This window comes from Amblyomma maculatum, chromosome 7 (assembly GCF_055883805.1).
Source record: "Amblyomma maculatum isolate TAMU_Amacu chromosome 7, ASM5588380v1, whole genome shotgun sequence".
Lineage (NCBI taxonomy): Eukaryota > Metazoa > Arthropoda > Arachnida > Ixodida > Ixodidae > Amblyomma > Amblyomma maculatum.
The window spans coordinates 117,530,611-117,554,621 of NC_139350.1; the positions used below are offsets into that span (position 1 = coordinate 117,530,611).

Below are 24,011 nucleotides of genomic sequence, written 5' to 3' on the forward strand. Positions count from 1 at the left end.
TCAAAACACACCGTGAAACGCGTCCAGGATTTTATTGGTTAAAGCTGCACCTAGGATGGTCCTCTGAGAAGGCACTCTCTTGAGAAGCTTATTGACGCTGTAAGATGGTGCTACTACAAGCCTTTTATTATAAAAAAGTTGTGGCTTGCAGTTGGCAAGCTTGAAGGTCAGGTGGCAGCGTAGATGAAACGCGCCTGAAACGTAAACAAGGCGGCTCGATTGAACGCCTCCACTGAACACGTTTCCTGGCTCAAGGATGTAGAGAGAATGTGACCTTTAAAAATGAATTCTTTTCGGTGCCCGCTTGTACCGGAAGCAACGCTGATTGCGTTCTGCTATTTCTGCGACTCTCCATAAGTACGAAATGAAGCATCGAGTTGCCGCACGGCTGCAAATGTGTGGTGTGCTTCGCCCCATGACAAACTTCGCTCCTAATTAATGAAACAACGCAAGGGACGTTGGCGCAGAAAAAAAGATGACACGTAGGTCTGTGTGCGCTGTTTCGAATGAAAACTGACATTGGCCATGCACTGTGATATTTTATATCACGGGACGACCGCTCACGACTTTTACCGGGGTTTACCCTGATATGTACTTTGCGGGCACCAGCGCGACCTTTCCCTGGCGACACGGCAAAGATAATCAAGAGCTCCTGAAAATATAGCATACTGATGTCCCCAATGGGCGTACCAATAATATTGTTCATAAGTTTATACATCCATCCATAGGAGATCACGATGCAGCTTGAGCTCTGAGACCTCTTTCTGTATTATTTATCTAATACCGGTTTTTATGAATAAACAAACTTTCTTCTTGTTCTTCTTCAAAGGAGTCGACTTTAATATATTATGAAGGCAGTTCATTTTAAAATGGAAATCATACACTGCACAGCAGTGTTACACCCTTCGTACACTGGTGATGGGCTGTCGAACGCCTTTGAATGGGAATGAATCTGCTTCGCAAGAGAGATTAAATTTTTTCCTTCTACAGAAGGAGTGACAATGACTACTAAATTTTTGCTTTCTCTATTTTATGCGAAGGTTGTACAGCTCGTTTGGCTCAAAGAGTGCTTCGAACGCCGCCATCTAGAACTGAGGAAACCGTACCGGAACAAACGCACAAGTTATTTTGCATAACGTTGTGACGCAGCCGTTCTTTTTGCAGCATTGAAGGTGACGAATATCAATTTGCTGCCCATTTTGAATCCATTTGATAGTCAAGTTGAAGGCTAGGTTTGAATATGGATTGGAATCCAAGTACCTCTAATTGTACGTCGTTCTTTTCAAGTGCAGGTGCTCACCGAGATGACCCCGCAGGGGGCACCTGTTAAAGCAGGTGTTTGTGTGTTTTGTGCGACACCACGGACCCCGAGCACCCACGCTTAGCCGTGCGTGGCATCGTCGTGTCTGGGGAAAAGGGGATCCTGGTGGTTGAGCTGATACCGAGTGTTTGGACCTTTAAGGCCCCTCGGCGGAGGCAACACACCACTTTGGCCCACGCTTCCCATAGACGGCACCTCCAGGCTTACCCACCTGGGGGAAATCGGCAGTCGCCCTTTCCTATCCTCCCCCCATCTTTCGCTTTCCTATCGTCTGTCCTAAAGCTCTCCTGTCCTCTACTCTCTTCTTAGTTTTTCCTTACTTCCCGGTGGCGAGGGTTAACCTTGTGTGGAGTAACCACCCTGTGTTGCACCATATTAGGTTATAGTTAAGATGTACAGCTGGCGTGGGCAGGGTGCTTGCTCAAGCTCCTGTCTCGTCCCCTTGTTGGACTCCATGGTGGGTGGCTGGCATCATAACCGAACAAAAATTGAATTACATGGCCTCTTTTATTTCTAAAACTGATCGCCCTCCCAGTAAGAGAGGGCGCACCGATGTGACAAACAAGTTCTTTACGAAACATGTCAACAGCTTTCCCCACTTCCATGTCGTGCACTCGGAACACCCAGAAAAAACTGCCCGTCAGATCTCGCCATTCCTAGTGACAAAGACGCTCACAGGTACCATAGGTCAGGGCTACAAAATTAAGAAACTACCAAATGGTGACCTCCTCCTAGAAGTGCTGTATAACCATCAGAGTGAAAAGCTAACAACCGTTACGTCGTTCGGGGACATCCCTGTCTCAATCAGCCCCCACAGGTCACTCAATACAGTTCGTGGAGTCATTCCAGATAATGATCTCAAATACGTGACTGAGGAGGAACTACTAGAAGGACTAAGAGACCAAAATGTAACCAATGTCTATCGAATCAAAATTAGGAGAGACAATAACGAGATTCAAACTAAACACATTGTGCTAACATTTGCACTGAGCACCCTTCCTGACTCAGTTGAAGTAGGCTACCAAAAACTCAAGCTCAGACCGTACATTCCCAACCCACGCCGCTGCTACAATTGCCAAAGATATGGCCACAGCTCCCAGAGCTGCCGAGGCCGCCTCACCTGCGCAAAATGTGCCTCCAACGAACATAGCACTGACAACTGTCACACCGAAGCAAACGTTTGCGTAAACTGTGAAGGCAATCATCCAGCCTACTCACGATCTTGCCCTACATGGAAAAAGGAAAAAGAGATTGTAACCTTGAAAGTCACGGAGAATATTACTTTCGGAGAGGCAAGAAAGCGGCTTTCGTTGGTGCAGAATCCAACTTACTCTGTGATGACGCAACAGGGCGCAGCGTCATCGCAGACCTCGGCATCTGCCCAGGTCACGTCTAGTGACCGTGGTGCAGGGCCATCCGCGCCCCCTGTGGAGGTAGCTAGTGCTACTCCACTATCCCCAAAACAGGTCACGCCGACCCCCAGGTCAGCAGGCCTAAAGGCCTTGCCCCAAGGGGCGAGGTCAAAAACAAGTGTATCCGTTCCTTCTGCACGAAGGTCCAGCATATCTGAAGATGTGATGGACACATCGCCCCCCTCGCCTCCGCAGCAGCGGCGGCAAAGCTCTCTCGAGCGTAAAAGAAGGGAAAAAGTCCCAATAATGGGTCCAAAAAACCCAACAACATAGATTTTCAACCCTATCCCCAACTAACCCGCCACCATGGCATTTCTAGTTCACTGGAACTGTCGCGGGCTCTTACACAACTACACTGATATAATTGACATTTTAAATTCATTTTCTCCAGTTGCGTTGTGTCTCCAGGAGACCAATCTCGGACCACAGAACAAAAACTTTCTTAAAAAATATCAAGTCTTCCGTTGTGACCGACAGAATTCAAGCAGGCTCTCCGGAGGCACTGCTATTGTGGTCCAAGGTGGCGTTGCGACACGAGGAATCAACCTTAAAACCTCAATTGAAGCTGTTGCAGTCACCGTGGTGCATTTTAAAACAATAACAATATGTTCTTTATACATCGAACCTCATTTCACTATCACACTTAATGATTTACAAGCAATTTTAATGCAACTACCGGAGCCATATATTTTAGTAGGGGATTTTAATGCTCACTCATCCTTTTGGGGAAGCGAAAAAACGGACGCCAGAGGTCGGATTTTAGAAGATTTTATTCTCAACAACAATGTTTGCCTCCTGAACACGGGCAAACACACTTACTGTTCTTCAAGCACTGGAAAAATGAGTTGCATTGATTTGTCCTTTTGTTCACCAAGTCTTTTCACTGATTTTAGATGGAATGTAATTGACAACCCTTATGGAAGCGATCATCTTCCCATCATTATCAGTCTAACATCGTCACCATTAATCACCTTTACTAAACCACGGCGTTGGAAACTGTATCTAGCCGACTGGGCACTCTTCCAAAAACATGCCGCTTTAGAAAAACTCTTTTCGGACTGCCTCGATGTCAACGAGCAAAATGAAGAGTTCACGGAATGTATCATTGCCGCTGCTCATTTAGCCATCCCCCAGACTTCGGGAATAGTACGAAGGAATGGAAAGATATGGTATACAAAGGAATGTAGAGAGACCAAAAAGAAGCAGAACAAAGCCTGGGGAATTTTTCGTCGATACCCAACACAGGAAAATCTAATTAAATATAAAAAGGCAAGGGCTAAGGCTCGAAATATTCGACGTGATGCTGAAAAAAGATCTTGGCAAGGTTATGTGTCTTCAATAAAAAGTTCCGTCACAGCAAAGAAAATGTGGGAGCAAGTCCGCAAATTCGATGGCAAATTCTCTCCTTTTGCAGTTCCTTTCCTTACACCCCCTGATGCACAAACAAGTATACTCGAGCAGGCTGACCTATTGGGAGAACACTTCTCTCATGTTTCTAGTTCCCTACATTACACAGACTCCTTCTTAAAGTATAAAAACACAGCAGAAAAACAGAGACTTCCTACAAATGGTTATACCAACGAGCCCTACAATAACTTAATTACAGTTCAGGAACTCCATAGAGTATTAACTAATGGCAAGAAAACTGCACCAGGCCCCGATGAGATACACTATGAAATACTAGCCCATCTGTCCGAACCTGCAGTAGAAGCACTCCTGAAATTTTTTAACAAAATCTGGGTGTCAGGCAAAATGCCTGATGCTTGGAAGAAGGCTGTCATTGTACCATTCCTGAAGCCTGGAAAACTGCCAAACTCTCCTACTAGTTACAGGCCAATAGCCCTAAGTAGCTGCCTTGCCAAATCATTCGAAAGCATAGTCAATACCAGGTTAATGTTCATTCTTGAAGCTCGTGAACTCCTTGACACCCACCAGTGCGGCTTCAGAAGAGCTTGTTCAACACTGGATCATCTAGTTCGGCTTGAAAACACAGTCCGAGAAGCCTTCATACATAAACAGCACTGTCTCGCAGTTTTCTTTGATATGGAAAAAGCGTACGACACCACCTGGCGATTTGGGATACTTCGCGATCTGGCAGATCTTGGAATCCGCGGCAGAATGTTGAACTTCTTAAAAGATTTTTTGTCCGACCGCTCGTTCCAAGTACGCCTCGGTTCTACACTCTCGAGGAACTTTACACAAGAGAACGGAGTACCGCAAGGATGCATATTAAGTACTACACTTTTCATTGTAAAAACGAATTCCATAGCCAAAGTAATCCCACAGTCTGTTATGTACTCACTTTATGTTGATGACCTCCAAATCGCATGCACATCATTCAGCCTATCGACGTGTGAACGACAGATACAACTAGCATTAAAGAAACTGAGTAATTGGGCAGATAAATATGGATTTAGGTTCTCGCCTCAGAAAACAGTTGCCGTTCTTTTCTCTCTGAGGAGAGGCCTGCAGCTCAATCCCACCCTGCACCTAAATGAAACCATACTCCCGATAAAGCAAGAACGCAAATTTTTAGGACTAACGTTTGACAAGAAGCTCACATTCCTCCCACACATAAGCAGCCTGAAAGTCAAAGCCTCTCGAGCTCTCAACATCCTTAAAGTACTCTCGAGGAGACACTGGGGCTCTGATAGGACATGTCTTCTCCATATCTATCGCTCAGTGGTACGCTCCTGTTTAGATTACGGGTGCGTGGTCTATGGGTCAGCGAGACTATCATACCTTAAACGGCTGGACCCAGTACATAACCTGGGTCTGCGTCTTTCAACTGGTGCATACAGGACATCGCCGGTGACAAGTCTGTATGTAGAAGCAAACGAACCGCCACTAAAATACAGGAGGACCATGCTTACACTTTCATATGTTCTGAAAATTCGCTCGTTACCGAAACATATTTGTTACTCCATACTTACAAACTGCCCCTCAAGAACACTGTACATCAATAAACCTCGATCCATCAGACCTCTCATACTCCGTTTTGAAGAGCAGTGCCGGGAACTCAACTTGCTGGATGCACTTCCTGATATTGCACGGAGACCTGACCCACTGCCACCTTGGTACAACTTCACTGCTGTGTGTGACTTCACATTAACTCAATTTCGCAAATCACAAACACCGCACGAACACATAATACAAGAGTTCTTGGCATTAAATCAGAATTACAGTGATCACAAGGCATTTTATACAGATGGTTCAAAGACAATATTTCATGTAGGCAGTGCAGTAATAGAAGACAAACAGGAAACAACAGTAAGGTTACCACAGTGTGCCTCAATATTTACTGCCGAATGCTACGCCTTATCCCTAGCAATAGATAAAATAGTCAACAAAAACATCAAAAACAGTATCATCTATACAGACTCTCTGAGCGTACTCGCATCACTACATCAAAAAAATGCTATAGAACCTTTAGTAGGGGACATAGTCCATTATGTAGTGATAGCAAAAACACAAGGACTTAATATCAAATTTTGCTGGGTGCCAAGCCACGTTGGAATCAGCGGTAATGAGAGGGCTGATGCATGTGCCGCGGCCGCCTCCAATGCTCAAGTACAGAAGGTGAAAATTCCACATAATGACGCCATAAAATTCATACAAAGAACACTGAGACAAAAATGGCAGGCTGCCTGGGATAACGAAGTTAATAACAAGCTACACCTAGTAAAGCCAGTTATAAAGAATGGAAAACATGCAGCCATCAAGAACGTTTTATTGAAGTAATCTTATGCCGCCTTCGTATCGGACACACCCACCTGACTCATAACTTCATCCTAGCAAAGAAAGACAAACCCATTTGCGAACACTGCGGAGAGGTGGTCACCATAAACCACATCCTAATATCCTGTATAAAACTCGATCAACTTAGAAAAAAGCATTTCCGACAGTTCTATGACAACTACATTCCCTTACATCCTAGCTTACTCTTAGGAGAAAATTCACTGATTAAAACGTCTTCTCTCATTGATTTCTTAAAAGATGCCAACATCCTAAACCTACTCTAGTGTATTAAAATAATCGCTCGCTTCCTTTCACCAAACAGATACGCAAACCCCGAGCTTGGCGCATGATGGCCTTAGCTGCCTATGTGCCACAAAACACAACACACAACATCACCGAGATGAGACAGATATTGCGCCCTCTTTTAATCAAAAACCAAACCATCTAATGACTTTCAGAACTTTTGCAAGCTGTATGCAAGACTCTCAATGGCAAAATTCGTGGGATTAAAAGGCGGCGCTGAAGGCGCTGTCGCATCTGCATTTAATGCTATCCTTAGGGAGTGCTCCTAACGTTTTCATAGTTATGTTTGCAATTTCATTAATTCAATCTTTCCAGCCTATGAATTTGTGTCATTGGTGCCAAGCTAGATAGCAGAGAACTAAGTTTCACTTTCACTGCGTGCTTCTTTTAAACATAAACACAGCTGTACTGTCACGAGGAAACCAGATTAGAACATTATCACGTCAATGGAGCGGCGAAAATCGCATTGCGCAGCTAGCGCAACGCCATTACGGCGCCGTTCTTGCAAACGTACTTGGTGCTTTTGTTATCGTCTTGTTCTTAACCACCGCGCGAGATTTATTTTCTACAGTTCAGGAAACATGCCCCGAGTGCTACCCTTTTTTACTCCCGACTGTGCCTTTCTGTTATGTGAGCCGATCTTCATCCGTTGTTGCTTACTCTCTTTTTCCCACGAATTCATCATTTATCGGCATTCTGTTTTTAAGCGTAGGCGCAGTAAGCCGGGAATAGTGCACTGCCTTCTGCCAAATAAAATGATACATTTTGGTTGCAATAACTAAATGGAGTGGCCTTAGTTAGGGGAACCAGTCGATGAAGCAATAGTTCGATTCCAAGTCATAAGAAGACAAGTTGAAAACACGACCGGAGTAATCTCTAAGTAGGGTGTAAATGTTGCCTCACACTGGTCTTATAAGGGCTCTTCATGTACCATAGGCAGCAAGGTCTTTCTTAATGCAGGGCAGGCCGAATGAAAGAAGTATAATTGAAGCAATAGCGTCTGTGCGGCGTCATATTCGGTAACCAAGGCGTCCCTCTTTGGATCAAAGAAGCTGTGTCGTTTTAGATAAAATAGGTCTTGTTTGCAAGGAAGGTGGCAGTGCGGGAATTTCGGCAATTTCCGTCCATTTGGAATCGCCGGCGGCGATTGTGGGCAGTGTGGCGCTAGCTATTTGTGAAAAGGTTAGCAGTGTAATTAACACGAGCACAAAACCTAAAAAAACCTTCGTCACCCGAATATAGACTTTGGAGGCTTCAGCGAGAAGACCCTGTGGAGTGTATCATGAAGGCGGTAGTGACTCGTGTTTCTAAAGTGGTTGAATCGACAGTTTTTGATGGATTGTTACTCTGGTCACATGGAGCTTCGGGTGGCACGCCTGGAATGCCCTCTTCAGCAGTGTTCAGCGAAACAGTGGAAACTAGTAGACGCTTTTTTGCTTCTTTATGACCTGAGTGATTCCTTCTGTCAGCATCAGTGTAGCCCAGAATCCAAACGACATGACTGTGCTGGCGAGGCTCTTCGAACCTGGATATTGCGATTGAGCTTGATCGCGATTATGGTGGTAGAAGTCGATTTATTTCCAGTCTGGCGGCAAGGTTGAGCATTTCTTAATGCACCTTAGAGTGCCTGAAGCTCACCGTTGGTCGGAATAACGATGCAGGGTGTAGTGAGTGTGAGAACCATTGAAAGAAGGGTACTCTGAGCGCGCTCAAGCTGTCGTTAGCACGCTGTTTTAGACATTCGTGTACATGAATGTCTATTCCGCCATCAGCTTTCGCTAAGTCTATTCGTTGCACTTTAAGGCGGCGTTGTATCGGGCGGTCGCGTGCCTGGCAACTAGATAAACCCGTATAGGGGTATTGCCATGAGATAGGGGACTGTGGGTCATGTTTCCGGCGAGCACATGGTCGTGCTCTTTTTCAAATTGGGAAGCGTTACCTGGTAGCCAGGCGGTTCTAATGAAGGAAAGTGTTTACGCGCGAAACACTTCGAGGACGCGTCGTTCTTGTTCTGATAAAAGGCCAGAGGCTTACGCCCGACATACCGCTTGTGCGTTCGTTATGACAGCGTGGATTCAACATCCATATTCTTCAGGTCGACTGAGATTCAGCTCATGGCAAGCACAATAGTTGCCTTTTGTGCTGTCCTGCTCGACACTTGTACATTCAACCTAACACTTGTTTCTTCCCGGAACGTCTCATGGTCTCTATGGTTATGGGTTCTAAGTTGTATGCGTAGCTTACGGCCTCCGTGTAAAAGGCAGGGATTTTCCCCGAATTACCCCTTGAGCTCAACTCAGCCTTGCTTCCGTCTCGCGTTAAACTCGGAGTGTACGTTTTAAGAGAGTACTTGTTGCTCGATACCCTAGTTAAGAAGCAAGGCTCCGCTGGCCCAGTGTTCAACACTGTACAGACGTGAGCACGGATTACTTTGAGTGCTTGGGTGATCCTCTTCGAAGCAAAATCAATGAAATTTTACTGCAGATATTTGGTTTCATTGCGAGTATTCACGCTGAAGTGAAGTTGCATAGAGATGAAAACGAGGAAGAATGCTACCCATACCTGAGCAACGAAATTTGCTATTTTTCACTCCTGCAGCAAGCAAGTAGATCTTAACTCTGTGTGAATCGGTATTGACAACTTCATACTAGAATACACACACTGTTTTAAATACCTTGGCGTAATGTTTGATAGACACGTACACTGGAAAGATCATTTATTAGCAGTGGGGGGAAGATAGCATCTGGGTGCTACAGACTTCTTCAGGCACCTGATTTTTTTTATATAAATACATTCCGTATTTTATATTTCTCCTTTATCCACAGCCATCTGTCATACTGCCTAGAGTCATGGGGATGGACATACGACCCTTATCTTGTGCCCATCCAAAAAATTACTGGAGCGATTATTAAAAATCATAACGCATTCCAAGTAGAACCATCAAAGTAAGCCATTATTCGACGACCTACGTATGTTAGCTTTTGATTCATTGCGTCTGCAAAAAACAGCAAATTGCGTGAGCATTACTGTAAGGTACAACCACCCCTTTCATATATCCGTCTTTCACACATCAACCCAAACCACCCTAAATACAACACTAGGAAACTTTACTACTCTCAACGTATATGGAGAATGACGGCTTTCTTTTATAAGCGCAAAAATATGGAATACTCTTCCACCCCAAGTGAAATATACTGAAAATTTTGCTTATACATCCAAACAATACTTTCAGCACTTTCACAATGTATGCTGATTTTTTTTTACCTGTTGTGTGTATTCGTTTCTGATAATGTAATTTAACATGCCTGTACGATACTGTGATTGTTGCTACTTATGCATGTTGACACATTTATTTCATGTATAGAAGTTTATATATCGCTCTCACCGCTGTTCTGAGTTTCTATTGCGTATGCGAAATGCCTGCACCTTTGTATTTTATTTTTTGGACCCATGACTAGCCTGTGGATAAGGGTCCAAACAGTGTAGGACATATTTTATTTCTCTTTTTGAATGATAAATAAACCATTTAAATTTCGGTTCCCTGCTATGACTTTATACGGATCACATCGCTGCAGAGTTCGAAATAAGTTCGTCAGGTATATACAATAAACATGTCGGTTGCTCGGCTAAAGTGTTGGCGACAAGAACAATTTTATGGAGTGAACTTGCCGAATTTGTGGGCGATTCCTTTGCCCGAGGGAGACACAAGAAACACGCACACATAGCGGCCCGTGAAACAAACATCTTTATCGCACAGATTAGGCAGGTCCGGCGATAAGGGGGTCGTGGTCGGGGAGCCAGCCGCAGGAGCACCCGCGCTCAAGACGATCCGGCAAGGAAGAGAGAGAGGCGACGTCTGGCGCTCCCCTTTATAGCCCCCGCACCGGGACCGGTTATGCCCATGAGCGGGGAGAGGAAAATGTTAAAGGGGCGGTGCATCGGTAGCCGCAGGAAAAGCGCTCTCTGCAAATGTGTGTGGCGCTGTCCCCTGATCCCCCCCCCCCCCCTTCATTTTACTCCCCGGGGTCCAGCAACATCCGGGGCATATCGTCGTCCACAGCAGCCAAAACCACCACAAGCATCTGAGGCAAACACTGCAGGAAAAGCTCACGTAAGCGCGGGCTCTCTGCGTGCGTCTTGAGTACGGCCTCCCAGGAGCTGTCGCATGCGGTGTAGAAGTTGTGACGTTCGACGATCGCCAAGTTCCTCTGCGTTGGGGAGTTGCTGCAGGCGGCTTTGCTCAGACACTGCTCTGCTCGTCAGCACCGTGGTCTTGAAATGGTCGTAGGGTGTTGTCGGGGGCGGAGCTCTCATCACGTCGTCGAATTCATCAGCTACCTCCGGTGAAAGTGCTGAGACGACGTGAAGGTACTTCACGCATTGCGTTGTTAGGTGTCGCAGATTAAAGAGGGCTTCGACTTGCGTAAACCACACGGCGGGGCTTCTTTGGCCAAAATGGCGGCAGACGTAGTTGAAAGTTTGGATGACACCGTCGGATGACACCGTCGAAGGAGTCTGAAATACCGGGGCGTCGTTGCTGGTCGTTGCAGCGTTGGCGTCGTTCTCCATCACGTTCGTACTACGTACAACGTCCGGGCCCCCAGGCTATAGGGGCGCGATATGCGTCTGCTATAGACAACGCGCTTGAAAAAAAGGAACGATACATGAGTGCGACCGCCGATCAGACGGGCAGCCTTTTAGACTGGTTTTTATTTTACGTGGCGGCGCTGCGCGTGCGCGCCGAGGAGGAGGGCGCTGCTTACATCCGCTGGCTGCGGAGAGGCACACAGCGGCGCGGAGAGGAGCCTTTACAGCACGGTTAGTCAAGGCGCAGTGGTGGCGTCTAGTCAGTTGAGCGCCGCTCAATTTCGCCGCTTGTGGTGGAGCGCGCACTGCAGTCGCGCAGGCAAACTTGAGGTAGGGTTCATTACATCTGGAAAAGTGCTAACTGCGGAAGTGAAAATATTTTGTCAGGATTACATATTCCTAAGAGAGATAAATTTATTTCAAATATAAATAAAAGAGATGATTTTGTTATGTCTGTTTTAGAGAATTATTACTTTGGAGTTTGGCAAACATGTGATATGTGTATGGATTCCACCTCATTCCGTTTGCGTGTTAACAAATGGGTGCGGGTGCATTTCATGCACAGACATCCAGCGGAACAGCAGCCTGAATATTTCATTTGTTGATAAATCTTCGATCGGAGGTGTTATGCAGCTGAAATGATTATAGCGTGGGGGTGTTCCTTGAAGAACTAAAAAAAAAGCGAATACAGAGGTCTTAGCTAGCAGTCAATGGAAGTACTCCCTTGGTTTTCAAAAGTTCATGAAGTATGAAGTATGAAGTTCATGACGTATGTGTACATTTCGAACATTCTGCTACATCATATGTGCCTGCAAGCCTCAGTTAAATTTTCCCCACACGTGCAACCTAAGAGAAATGTCTGGGCGACATCAGAGATCAAAGGATCCCCACCGGAACAAAGCCGGAAATCCTTAGTAAGTTACCATGTGAACTGGCGGCCACGGTTGTTGCGTGTAAGGTTCATCATTATTTAAATTAACAATATGTGCTGTTCGTCGGCAATAAGAGTGGGCGATTACTTCGAAAACCGATTCATGTACACATGCCCCGCTCATCTCGTTAAAGGGACACTGCAGCACGTTTTGCAGAAATCGAGATAAATGGCTTATAACAGTCTCTCAGGCCGCGAACTTGATCATCTAATTAAATTTAGGCAGAAACAAGCGCCAATTGTCTTTTTTAAGTTAAAATATGCGACCGGCACTGCCGGCAACTCGAGAGACGCCGCGGGCTGCGCCGCCGCCTACGATTGGTCGAGTTGTCGTGACGTAGTCGCGAGGTCCCGATACGCTGCCGATATGCATCCTGCGCTGCGCTGCATGTAGATCGCAGCCGTCACAACTCTCTGCGAAGCTATAAAAGCTGTTGCGGTACGCTAAATGACTATATGGGTCTCGTGGTATGTATACGCACCAGATACGGCCGCAAACGAGGCAGCATCGACGAAGCGAAAGCAAGCCATCAGCATCTACTGGCATCAAAATGTGGCTCTGGCATGTACAACGGCATTTTGCAAAGCTGCATATGTTTTTATTAGCCGAAATTAGATGCAATTGTGGGAGCGTTTACACGACGAAGCGCTTCTAACATTATCTTTCCGACTCGGAGGCAGATTCAGGCGTCTTATAACGCTCTGCCTAGTAATGAAGTGACGAAACTCGTTGAGGTGATTGCTTTTTGCCTGGCTTGCTGCGTGCGAACCGAGTACTAGGTGTATTCTTGATTGTGGTGTAGAGTGTTTTCGGTTTTCTCGAGACGTGGTGAGACCGATGATTTGGGACTGCATGTTCCAGCCACATATTTTGAAGTGAATTATGAAGACGGCGCTAAAGGGACGAGGACAAGGACAACACCAAAATAACAGGACAGGCGCCAACTTTCAACTGATGTTTATTCGCGCAAACCCTTTCATCTTATGAAGCACCCAAACCGTATCACAAAGGCCTATCACATAGTCATCCACGTGGAGCACTCAGATCACCGGCGGTATTGGTCACTGACAAGGTAAAACCTCACAGTATAATAAGCCACTAAACAAAAAATAAATAAATAGCAATTCATCACAGTAAAGCACGCCATCCAAAAATATATAAAAGCAACCTGTTCGAAAGAGTCGTAAGATTATCGGAGTGCACAAACACACAAAATAAACATATCAACCACAAATTGAAATCAACCACACAATGCAGATACGCTCGTGCCCAAGACAAACACGGCACGTGTTTGTAATCTTCCCTTCGACCGCAATAACGAAAACAGGTGGCAATGATTACCAGAAAGACCAACAGAAACGCAGAAAAAGGCTTGAACAGGTGACAAAGGAAACTAAAATGACCAACAGAAACTCGGAAAGAACGTGCGTATCTGCATTGTGTGGTTGATTTCAATTTGGGGTTGATATGTTTATTCTGTGTGTTTGTGCACTTCGATAATCTTAGGACTCTTTCGAACAGGTTACTTTTATATATTTTTGGATGGCGTGCTTTACTGTTATGAATTGATATTTATTTTTTTGTTTACTGGCTTATTATATTGTGAGGTTTTATCTTGTCTGTGACCAATACCGCCGGTGATCTGAGTGCTCCACGTGGATGACTATGTGATAGACCTTTGTGATACGGTTTGGGTGCTTCATAAGATGAAAGGGCTTGCGCGAATAAACATCAGTTGAAAGTTGGCGCCTGTCCTGTTATTTTGGTGTTCCTTCCTTGTCCTCGTCCCTTTCGCGCCTTCTTCATAATCCACTTCAACCATGAACCAACTAGCCCAAAGCAAAATACTTCTTGGACATATTTTGAAGCTAGCAAAAATCAGCGTCTCCCAACGTCTTCCAATGCGAAACCAGTACGTTTTTCGCGCTGGTTTCGCACTGGATCGGCTGGGGACGCTGGAGGTCTGTGATATTCACTGGAGCAGTGACGGAAGACACTTGTTGTACTGGTACGATGGGAGAAAATGGCTGGGATTAGCCTTTGGACGCTGGGTGTGGCTGGCATCCGCGATGAACTGGGAGAAGCACTGAATGTGTGCTGGGCCGCACTGGTTCCGGTTAGCCTCTCTGAGGGGCCATTATAGCAACTGCGTATTCGCAATCGACCATCGGGCCACACATGAAAAATATGGTGGAAGTAAGCGCTTCTTGCTGCGAAGTCGTTGCGCACCTTTATAGAAAGCAAAGCCAGTATCTTTTATTCTAGATTTTCCATGTTTCTGGCGTTTCGAATGAGACCACAATCGCTGCGCCTCTGATATTTCTTGACGAACTAACGATTTCGTTCAACCACAACCAATTGTGGAATTGAATATAGTAGGCTACCGTGCATATCAAACTTTACAGCTGATCTTGAGGGCACTCTAATACACTGATTACTGCTAAAATGTTCAATGCGGGCTCAATCGCAGGCTACAAACAGGGCCTACGTATTAGCGAGCGTAGCTTGCACCATGGCCCAGTGTAAACAGCAGAAAGAAAAAAATAATACAAGGAAGAGAGTAGTTTACCGAGCGATGGGCCCATGAGAGAAAAACAACAACATACAGCGCTTGTAATGCATAATATTGTCACGGCGTTGTTAACTGGGGCTAGATTTATAAAGCCGGTACACGTGAAAGTCCACATTCATAGTTTTTAATGCGTCCTGCGAAGGCGGAGCTGATTGACTTCAACCTCTTTCGCTCTAAGCGCCCCCTGGCATTCCTCCCTCCTTAAGCGTGACGCACACAGGCACATGTGCACACAAGCGGACAAAAGCAAACGAGATAAAAAAAGTTTGCTGATTCCGTATTTCAGTTACCGCGCAAAATAAAGCTTCATTCGCAAGACATAAACTGTCTCTGGACGAGGTAGCCGACGGCCTTTCTGCTCTGGGCTATCCGGGAGCACCTCGTAATCGACGTCGCTGAGGCGCCGCATGATTTTATATGGTCCGAAGTAGCGGCAAATCAGCTTTTCTGATAGGCCATGGCATCGAACATGAGTCCACACCCACACCTGGTCCCCGGTGTTGTAGAAAGCTTGTCTGTGGCGGAGGTTGTACCGGCGGGAATCATTGTCCTGTTGCTGGGCGATGCGGACGCGTGCTAGTTGGCGTGCTTGCTCAGCATCTTGGGCAAACTCCTCGGCGTCTGTAGAATGCTCGCTATCTGTTTCGCAAGGGAGCATTGCGTCCAGCATCGTCCGAACCTCCCTGCCATAAACGAGGTGAAATGGCGTGAATCATGTGGTTCTGCAGTCCGTATTGTACGCGAAAGTCACATATGGTAGGATGGCATCCCAAGTCTTATGCTGGACATCGACATACATCGCCGGCATGTCCGCCATGGTCTTATTAAGCCTTTCCGTCAGCCCGTTTTTCTGCGGATGGTAAGCTGTAGCTTTTCGATGCGCTATACCACTGAGATGAAAAACTTCAGCCATCATTTGCGAAGTAAACGCAGTCAATCTATCGTTAATAATACTGGTTGGAGCACCGTGCCGCAGTATGATCTGCGGGAAACTTCGGGAAATAAATGGGAAACTTCAGATGCTGTACCACTAGGTAGTGGTTTGGTCTCGATATAGCGAGTCAGATAATCTGTGGCGATGATTATCCAACGGTTGCCACCGGAGGACCGAGGTAAAGGACCGAGAAGGTCCATGCCGACTTGATAAAACTGCTCGTGGTGGTATTATGAGCGTGAGGAGGCCTGCAGGCTTTGAATGCGGAACCTTCCGACGCTGACATTTCCGACAGCTCTGGACATACCAATTAACAACAGTGGCAAGGTTGGGCTAGTAGGTAGAATGTCTGTCGTACTCTAACAAGTGTGCGAGAATAGCCCAAGTGGCCAGAAGTTGGTTCATCGTGGCACGTGGAAAGGATTTCCTCTCGCAGAGTTGTGGATACCACGAGGAGGTAGGTTCTCGACTCGGATCTAGAGTTGTGCTTATAGAGCACGCCACCTTTCAGGCAGAAACGTGATAGGCTCCGAGAAAACCACTTATGTATGGAGGCTGGTCGACCTTCTAAATAATCGATCTGGGCCGCTACTCTGGATCGGCACGTTGCTGATTAGACATATCGGAAGCATCAACAGCTCTGAGGAAGCTGTCAGCGTCATCCGTGTCTGGTGAAGCGAGCTCGACAGGCGCACGAGAAAGCGTGTCAGCGTCTTCATGCTTATGATCATACTTATAGACTATAGTGATGTCAAACTCCTGTAGGTGAAGGCTCCATCGCACCAGGCAGCCGCACGAATCACGCAGGTTTGCCAGCCAACACAAAGAATGGTGGTCAGTGACCACTTTAAATGAGCGACCATAAAGGTAGGGGCCAAATTTCGCAGGAACCCAAATAATAGCCAGGCATTCCTTTTCAGGCGTTGAATAGTTCATCTCGGCGCGCGATAAAGTACGGCTGGCATAGGCGATGACTCGTTCAACACCATCTCGACGGTGCACAAGAACGGCTCCAAGGCCGATGTTACTTTCACTCTGAGCGCCCCCTGGAAATAATTTGCCTGTTTCTCAAGCTTTTGAGGTGCTTCTTGCTCTGCGTATAAATTAGCCGAGTCCTCGGTCATTGCATCGCTTCCCGAAATGTTTACATACAAATAAGATTTAGTTACAAGCAAAATAGTGTCCTCGCTGCTGCGCTTGCAGGTATTGAAGCTTCGTCGCACTTTTTTTCTTGAAGGTTTGTGGTACAGCTCCGTGTTCAGCGAAAATTACGGCCACGGTAGCAGAGCACCAACGAAGAGCCGGCGCTGGCACATTTGCCAGCAATGCCAAACTCGGCATGCTAAAATGATTCCAGTGCACACAATAGTGCGCATAGGCATCCAGAACATTAGTTGCAAGTCTTGAGAGCAGGCAGCAAGCTCTAATTGTGAAGAAATTGTAATTGGTGAAGCAGCAGCAATTACCTGTACACTTCGAAACATGAAGTCCTAACCTTATGAATGCGGTCATGACATAAGATGCAAAAATGTTCCAAAGGTTCCCAGTACTCGGCGTGGCCGAGTGATTAACGTAGAAAGCTACGGAGCAAGAGGTACCGAGTTCTCGAAGCCCCCTACTACTGCAGTTTCCTTTTTCCCCTGGTTTTATTTTTTTTTAATTTTGTTAGCATTTATTAATGTAGTGTAGGTGCATCGTTACGTTTCAGCTTTTACTTTTTATCTGGGCGTTTCTTTCTCCGGGTGACCAGTGCCACCAGTTTGGCACGTGCCAGTATTCCACGTCTCAGTACGCCTAGTCTCCAGCGTCATACTGGGCCTATAATCAGGTATGGCACTGGGGCACTCGGACTCTGCGCACTGGTTTTTGCACTAGGGATGCGGCAGTGGAATATGCTATTTTAGTTTTTATATGTGCGTTGATCCACAGCAGTATGTTCGCAATATTGATTTGCATGCCTATGCTCGTGTAATAACTATACGGGAAGCTTGACGCAACAGATAGTCGAAGCTTGCAGCCGCTGGTGGAAACACTCCTTCCGAAAGGGAACTGTTGAAATTCGCTCGTGGTCAATAAAAAAAAAGTCGGGTACATGCCCGCTGGTCGTCTGCGATTTTTGTTCGCGCGGATAATCGTATTTTTGCTTAGGACATTATATTCTTTACAATAAGTGTTTATATATTGCTAGAAAATAGCTCTGCCAGGTTCATTGTAGCTGCTCTCAGAATACAACTTACTGAATTGAGCAAATATTGCAGTTTTCATTGCCCAGTAATATGGTCGGCGTGAACTCGTCCCTTTTCACAGAAGCGACCGACTGCGCTAGGAGTTTTGTCTTGCGGCAATTTGTGGAAATTAGCATCGTCGCGGCCTAAGGTGCTCGTGCACCTGAAGGCACGGCAGTACCGCATGTTGGGACGGGTGTTCAACTCAAGTGACGCGTTGAACTTCCACAACTTCGAAACACGAGCAACAACACAGGCTAAAACGCACTCAGGCTGCTGGGAGCGCCTACCCTATCCTCACGATGACGTCACGCACGCCGGCGGAGGTGAGGTTTCTCTCTTCACTCTCCTCCTCTCTTGCACCGTCGCGGGCCGCGGGAAGTTTGAACGATTCGCTTTCAATCGGCGATTGCTGTGATGTTTTCGCAATAATCACAAAAAAACTTCACAGACCTGACCAACAATGAGTCGACTTCAGTACAGTGGAAGGTGAGCAAGTTTGAAAACCACTGCAGTGTCCCATTAAGCTCAGCGTCATCCGGTTGGACGTGCGCCTATACAAGACGACATAAATGTCTTGAAAAGCAACTCAATGTACTATCCTGAAATGATTTTATGGTTCGGGATGCTGCGCATCTCCACAGTAGCAGCGGCAGCGGTTATGATTTCGACGGTATCGGTGACGGGAAGCATGAGTACTGTCTACGTATAACAAAGGTGGATATGTACCAGGCTGAGCGTCGAGCTCAAAATGCTGCACGTATGCGGAGGCCAGAACTACGAACGTGCGGCGGGTGGAACATAGGACGAATGTTTTCTGGATGCTGCCGAGAAGCACATTTCATGAAAAGTCGCTACGCTCATATCAACGTATTTCTCGCATCATAAAGCCCTCGCTGCAACTTTGTCAGAATCAAAGCAAAATGATCACTCCCCAAGTTTTGCATTGCCACTAAAAGTAATGACATGAATCACAAAAGCGTGAGGTAGGCTAACTAGGGGTCTGGTCAACCACACAAAGTCAAGTGTGATCGCGCTTAAATCTATCTTCATCACGCTTTCTCCTGCGTTTTCAACGACCTTCTGTACGTCAACTTTGCTACTGTGTATTTGTTTGGCGCCTATTTTCAAAGAAGAGCTGTCAGGGGACCATTGCAGGATGTTCTTTTTGGTTTTTACAGTGAAAGCTTCTAATACTCGATGCCTGCCAGGATGAAGCTTAACAAGTGTTTGACCTTAACCGCAGGTGCGGCGCACGTAGCTGGCGCCGCTAGCTTCTTCGATTCTTGTTCTCACATTTGCTTTTTCTGCTTTGCACAAAAGCAAAATTCCATACGTAGAGGCGCGCGCTCGCCCTAGGTCCACCGCTGGGATACCACGTGACTAGGAGAGTGTATAACAGTTGCTTCGCTTTGTGTTCGCAGGGTCGCTTACTCTAATATCACATAGACAAGCTGAAATATTATTACTCTAGGTCTTAATAGCCCAAGTAGGGAACACAAAAATATTGATACAGAAGAAAGCAGGAAACAAAACAGATGTTCTAAGGACAAAGCAAAAAGAAAATACATGCAGGAAACAAGCTCAATTCTCGACATTCGAAAACAAGCATCAGGAAATACTTAAAAACAGAGTCGTAGACGTATGCCGTAATTGACAGCAAAGAGGATTAGTACAAGGAAATATAATAAACAAAAGTACAAAGATCAATATTGGCAACTATATATATAAACAATGAACAGGAGTTATGTAAACCCAGAGCAGATACATTAGAAGAAGTTGAAAAGATAAATACATGCAAACAAAACTTATGCAATGATTATCAGCATGATAACAAACACATGGTCCCTTTGTGTTCTATCACAGTATGTTGTCTACAGTCATCTCTTTTCTCACAACGCCGCAGCTTCGTACAATGCAGTTATGGAGCATTTGTGTGCTTGCCATTCTTAGTAATAGGGGTTGAAAATTAACTAAACCAACACACCCTTAACACTTTGTCAATCATTCCAAGGTTCTTGTCACCAGTCCTCTTCACAAAGTTCAAAGGCTGCAAAGTTTCAAAAAATTTGAAAACTTTCATTCTTTGTATACCTAGCCCTTTTAGCATGGATATGCATGCTAGAGATTTTCCTTGATATTATGACCAAGGTTACTAGAACAAACTGAGTTTCACAGCTCCCCAAATCGCCCTGCGGAGGAGTGGGTCCCAAGTGGCGGGCGCGAGAACTAGCGGCGCTGCAGTTAACTCTTGCTCCGTGCTGGGAGCGTCGTCTGCTATACGTGGTGCGAAAGCATGGAGCGGCCAGCACACACGTAGCGTTTGCGTGCTGCCGTTGCACTGTACATGGCTGCAGTATAATTAGAACTACATTACGACAACTTTGGTTTCGAAGCGACGCATTACCATGAAGAATGCGTTTGTGTTATGCGAAATTCACTTGTTAATGCTGTGAAACAAGTGTGAGCGCCGTCGTCTTGCTCACAAGTACTGTTTCTTGCTTTACTTCCTGGCCTGCGTTTTGTCGCATGTTCTTTCAGGGCATAGATCCTGTCATGCAAACAAATTAGTCAAATTTTTAGTACATAGTGGCACTTTATACTTTGAAGGCAACACAGTGGATGTCACATACTGCTGCGCTGGGCAGATTGCCTCAATTACACGCAGAAATCTGCAAGCCTCAGCAGCTGTTTATGCAGTGCATGAAGTTGTTGCGATGGAGCACCAGAGCAAGATGACCAGCGTGGCAGGCTTCTCATTCTGAACAGCCCGTGCCGTGCCTACGCTCTGAGGACGCGCTGTCCATCTTTATTTTCCTCTAACACTGATCTCAGTGCCTCCGCTTTATAGCGTCGGCAGCGCTATAGGGCCCCCCGCCTAGACGGAACGGCGAAATGTACACGCCGACGGGGCAGAGGGGGGGGGGGGTACCACGGCGGCAAGCAGGTCTGCAGATAAGCCGGGAACACCTGAGGGGAGCTAATGGGGAGGTGTCTCGAGGTACGCGGGTTTCAGGCGATCTAGAGATACGACCTCTTCACGACCCTCCAGCAGATTTGTCGCTGACTTTGTCGTCCTGTTGAGGAGTAGTAGGGCCGTCGTATGAGGAGGCAAGAGGCGCCTTTCAAGCCTCTCACCTGAGAGACATATGCGTCGAGGAAGCAAGGTCTGGGTGCACAAAACTTGATGGGCAGTTGAGCGAGGCGGCGCTGGGCGAAGATGCTGAAGACAGTCTTGTAGGCGATGAAGGTATTGTAAGGGCTGGGACAAGGGAGCCGAAGGTACGAAAACGTCTCTGGGAAGCCGCAGGGATGTACTGAAGATGAGTTCGGCCGCCGAACAGCCAAGGTCACGACGCACGACGGCACGTAGGCGTAGATGCACCAGGTAGTCGACCGAGTGCTCGCGATACAGGCGCACCGTGAGGGCAGCTTTGAGCTGGCGATGGAGCTGCTCGACCATGCCGTTGGCACAGAGATGGTATAATGTGGTGCGGCAGTGTTTAGTGCCGAGTAACTGTGTGAGCCAAGTGAAGAGGGCACATTCGAACTGGCGGCCGCGATCCGTGGTAACAATGCCGGGTCAGCCGAAGTGGGAAACCCACACTGAAACGAAAGCTCTGGCAACTGTTTGCGCAGTAATGTCCGGAATTGGCACGGCTTCGGGCCAACGGGTGAAGCGGTCAACCATCGTCAGAATATACTCGTAGCCCTGAGAGGGGGGAAGCGGTCTAACCAGGTCAAGATGAATATGGTCAAAGCGCGATCTACGCGGCAGGAAAGACTCTTGTTATGGCGTGTCACTTTGGCGGACTGGCAAGCAGGGCACAAGCGGGCCCACTGGCGAACATCGGTGTTCATGTTCGGCCAGACGTACCGCTGGGTAAAGAGGCGCTGGGCGGCTCGAATGCTAGGATGGCAGGTGTCGTGGAGGGAATAGAAAATGGCATGAAGAAAGGCCTCCAGAATAAACGGTAGCGGTAGAGCCGATGATATGTCGCACCAGAGTGATCCTGGTACAAACGGATGAGGCACGAGCTGCAGACGGAGGGCTCGGGGGTGGGCACGCAGGGCTTGCAGCTAAGGGTCTTCAAGCTGCGCCCCGGCCAGAGATTGCCAGTCCACAGCAGGTGAAGACACGCCGATGGTGGTAATGCGTGAAAATGCGCCAGCTGCCTCGTTGTCGGCGCCTTAGATATGTCGAATATCGGTTGTGAACTCCGATATGTAGGCCAGATGACGAAGTTCACGGGCGACGTACTTCGAAGAGTTTCTATAAAACACATACACCAAAGGCTTATGGTCCGTGAGAACATAGAATGGCTGGCCCTCCAAGAAGTGGCGATAGTGCTGGATAGTGGAGTAGATGGCAAGCAGCTCACGGCCAAATATGCTGTAGTGAGTCTCGGTAGGCTGGAGCTTCCGAGAAAAGAAACCCAGTGGGTGCCACTCGGAGTCGATTTGCTGCTGGAGAACCGCACCAATGGCCACACTAGAAGCATCCAGCATGATGCGAGTGGGCGCGGAAGTCCTAGGATGGATGAGGACTACTGAATCGGCGAGGGCTTGTTTTTCAGCCGAGAAAGCGGCCTCAGCTTCGAGAGACCAGGAAATCGCGGAGGATGAGGACTTGGTGGTGCGGATAAGGTCAGTCAGGGGGTGAAGAAGCTCGGCGCAGTGCAAAAAAAAGCGCCGTGAAAAACTTCACTAGGCCTAGGAACTCTCGCAGCTTGCGTAAGGTAGTGGGTTATGGAAAGTCCTTAACAGCCTGGACGTGAGAAGGCAATGAACGAATTCCCTTCGCCGAGATGTGGTGGCCCAAGAACTCGAGCTCAGAAGAGCCGAAAACACATTTCTGGGCATTTACGACCAAGCCAAACTTGCAGGCGTTGAAAGAGTTCCCGGAGGTGACGCTCGTGATCCTGGGGAGAACGACTCGCGACGAGTATCTTGTCGATGTATGCAAATACCGCCGGGAGTCCACGTGTCACTTCAGCAATGAATCTGGAAAGTTTGAGCGGCGTTGCGCAGCCCAAATGGCATGCGCACGTACTCAAACTGTCCGAAGGGTGTACTGATGGCCGTCTTCGGAATATCTGTCGGCTCAACTGGGATTTGGTGGTACGCCTTGACAAGGTCCACTTTACTAGAGATCTTGCAGCCTTCCAGATGGCCAGTAAGTCTTGGATGTGTGAAAGGGGATAGCTGTCATGGACCGTGTGAGCGTTGAGATCCCGGTAGTCGCCGCACGGACGCCAGTCACCCGGTTCTTTCTTGGGCACCAGATGGAGTGGTGAAGCCCAAGCGCTGGATGAAGGGCGAATAATACCCAGCTGGAGCATGTGGTCGAATTCCCGTTTTGCTATAGCCAGACGCTCACTGAAGGCGCGGCGTGGACGAGCTGCGACAGGTGGACCACGCGTGACAATGTGGTGGGTTATACCGTGCTTGGGTGGCTGATGGAGATTACAAGGCCTCGTGACCTCGGGAAAGTCTGCGAGTACTTGGGCGTACGGGCATGACGGAATCAGAGTTCGGATGCCAGTGAAAGCGACAGCCGATATAACGCCACTGATGGAAAGGCGCGTCTTGATGTCGATAAGACGATGGCGATGCATGCTGACGTCCAGATCAAAATGCGTCAGGAAGTCGAATCCGAGGATGGGTTGATGTACATCAGCGACGATGAAGACCCATCGAAATGTGCCCCGGAGGCCAATGTGCAGAGTGAGGGATCGGAGACCATACGTTGTGATGGAGGTTGAGTTGGCCGCACGGAGAATAGGTCCATGTGACTTGGTAGCACGGCCGGCCGTGGAGGACGGCAGTACGCTGACATCGGCACCAGTGTCGACGAGGAAGGGCAGGCCAGAAATGCTGTCCATGACGACGAAAAGGCAGCCAGGTTGAAGAGCGAGGTCACACGCCGCCGTCAGTGATTTCGCTCCACGTTTGCCGACCAGTTGCACGATGGAGTGCACTGGCGG

General features: G+C 47.3%; 1 protein-coding gene across 1 annotated transcript; it reads left to right on the plus strand.

Moving 5' to 3' along the window:
* Nucleotides 1-1,578: 1,578 nt before the first annotated feature.
* Nucleotides 1,579-23,546, plus strand: LOC146184527 (uncharacterized). The gene is made up of 2 exons (XM_084608575.1): nucleotides 1,579-2,876; nucleotides 23,393-23,546. Exons 1-2 carry the CDS (start codon nucleotides 1,819-1,821, stop codon nucleotides 23,544-23,546), a joined length of 1,212 nt encoding a protein of 403 aa, XP_084464701.1. The 5' UTR covers nucleotides 1,579-1,818.
* The last annotated feature ends 465 nt before the right edge of the window (nucleotides 23,547-24,011 follow it).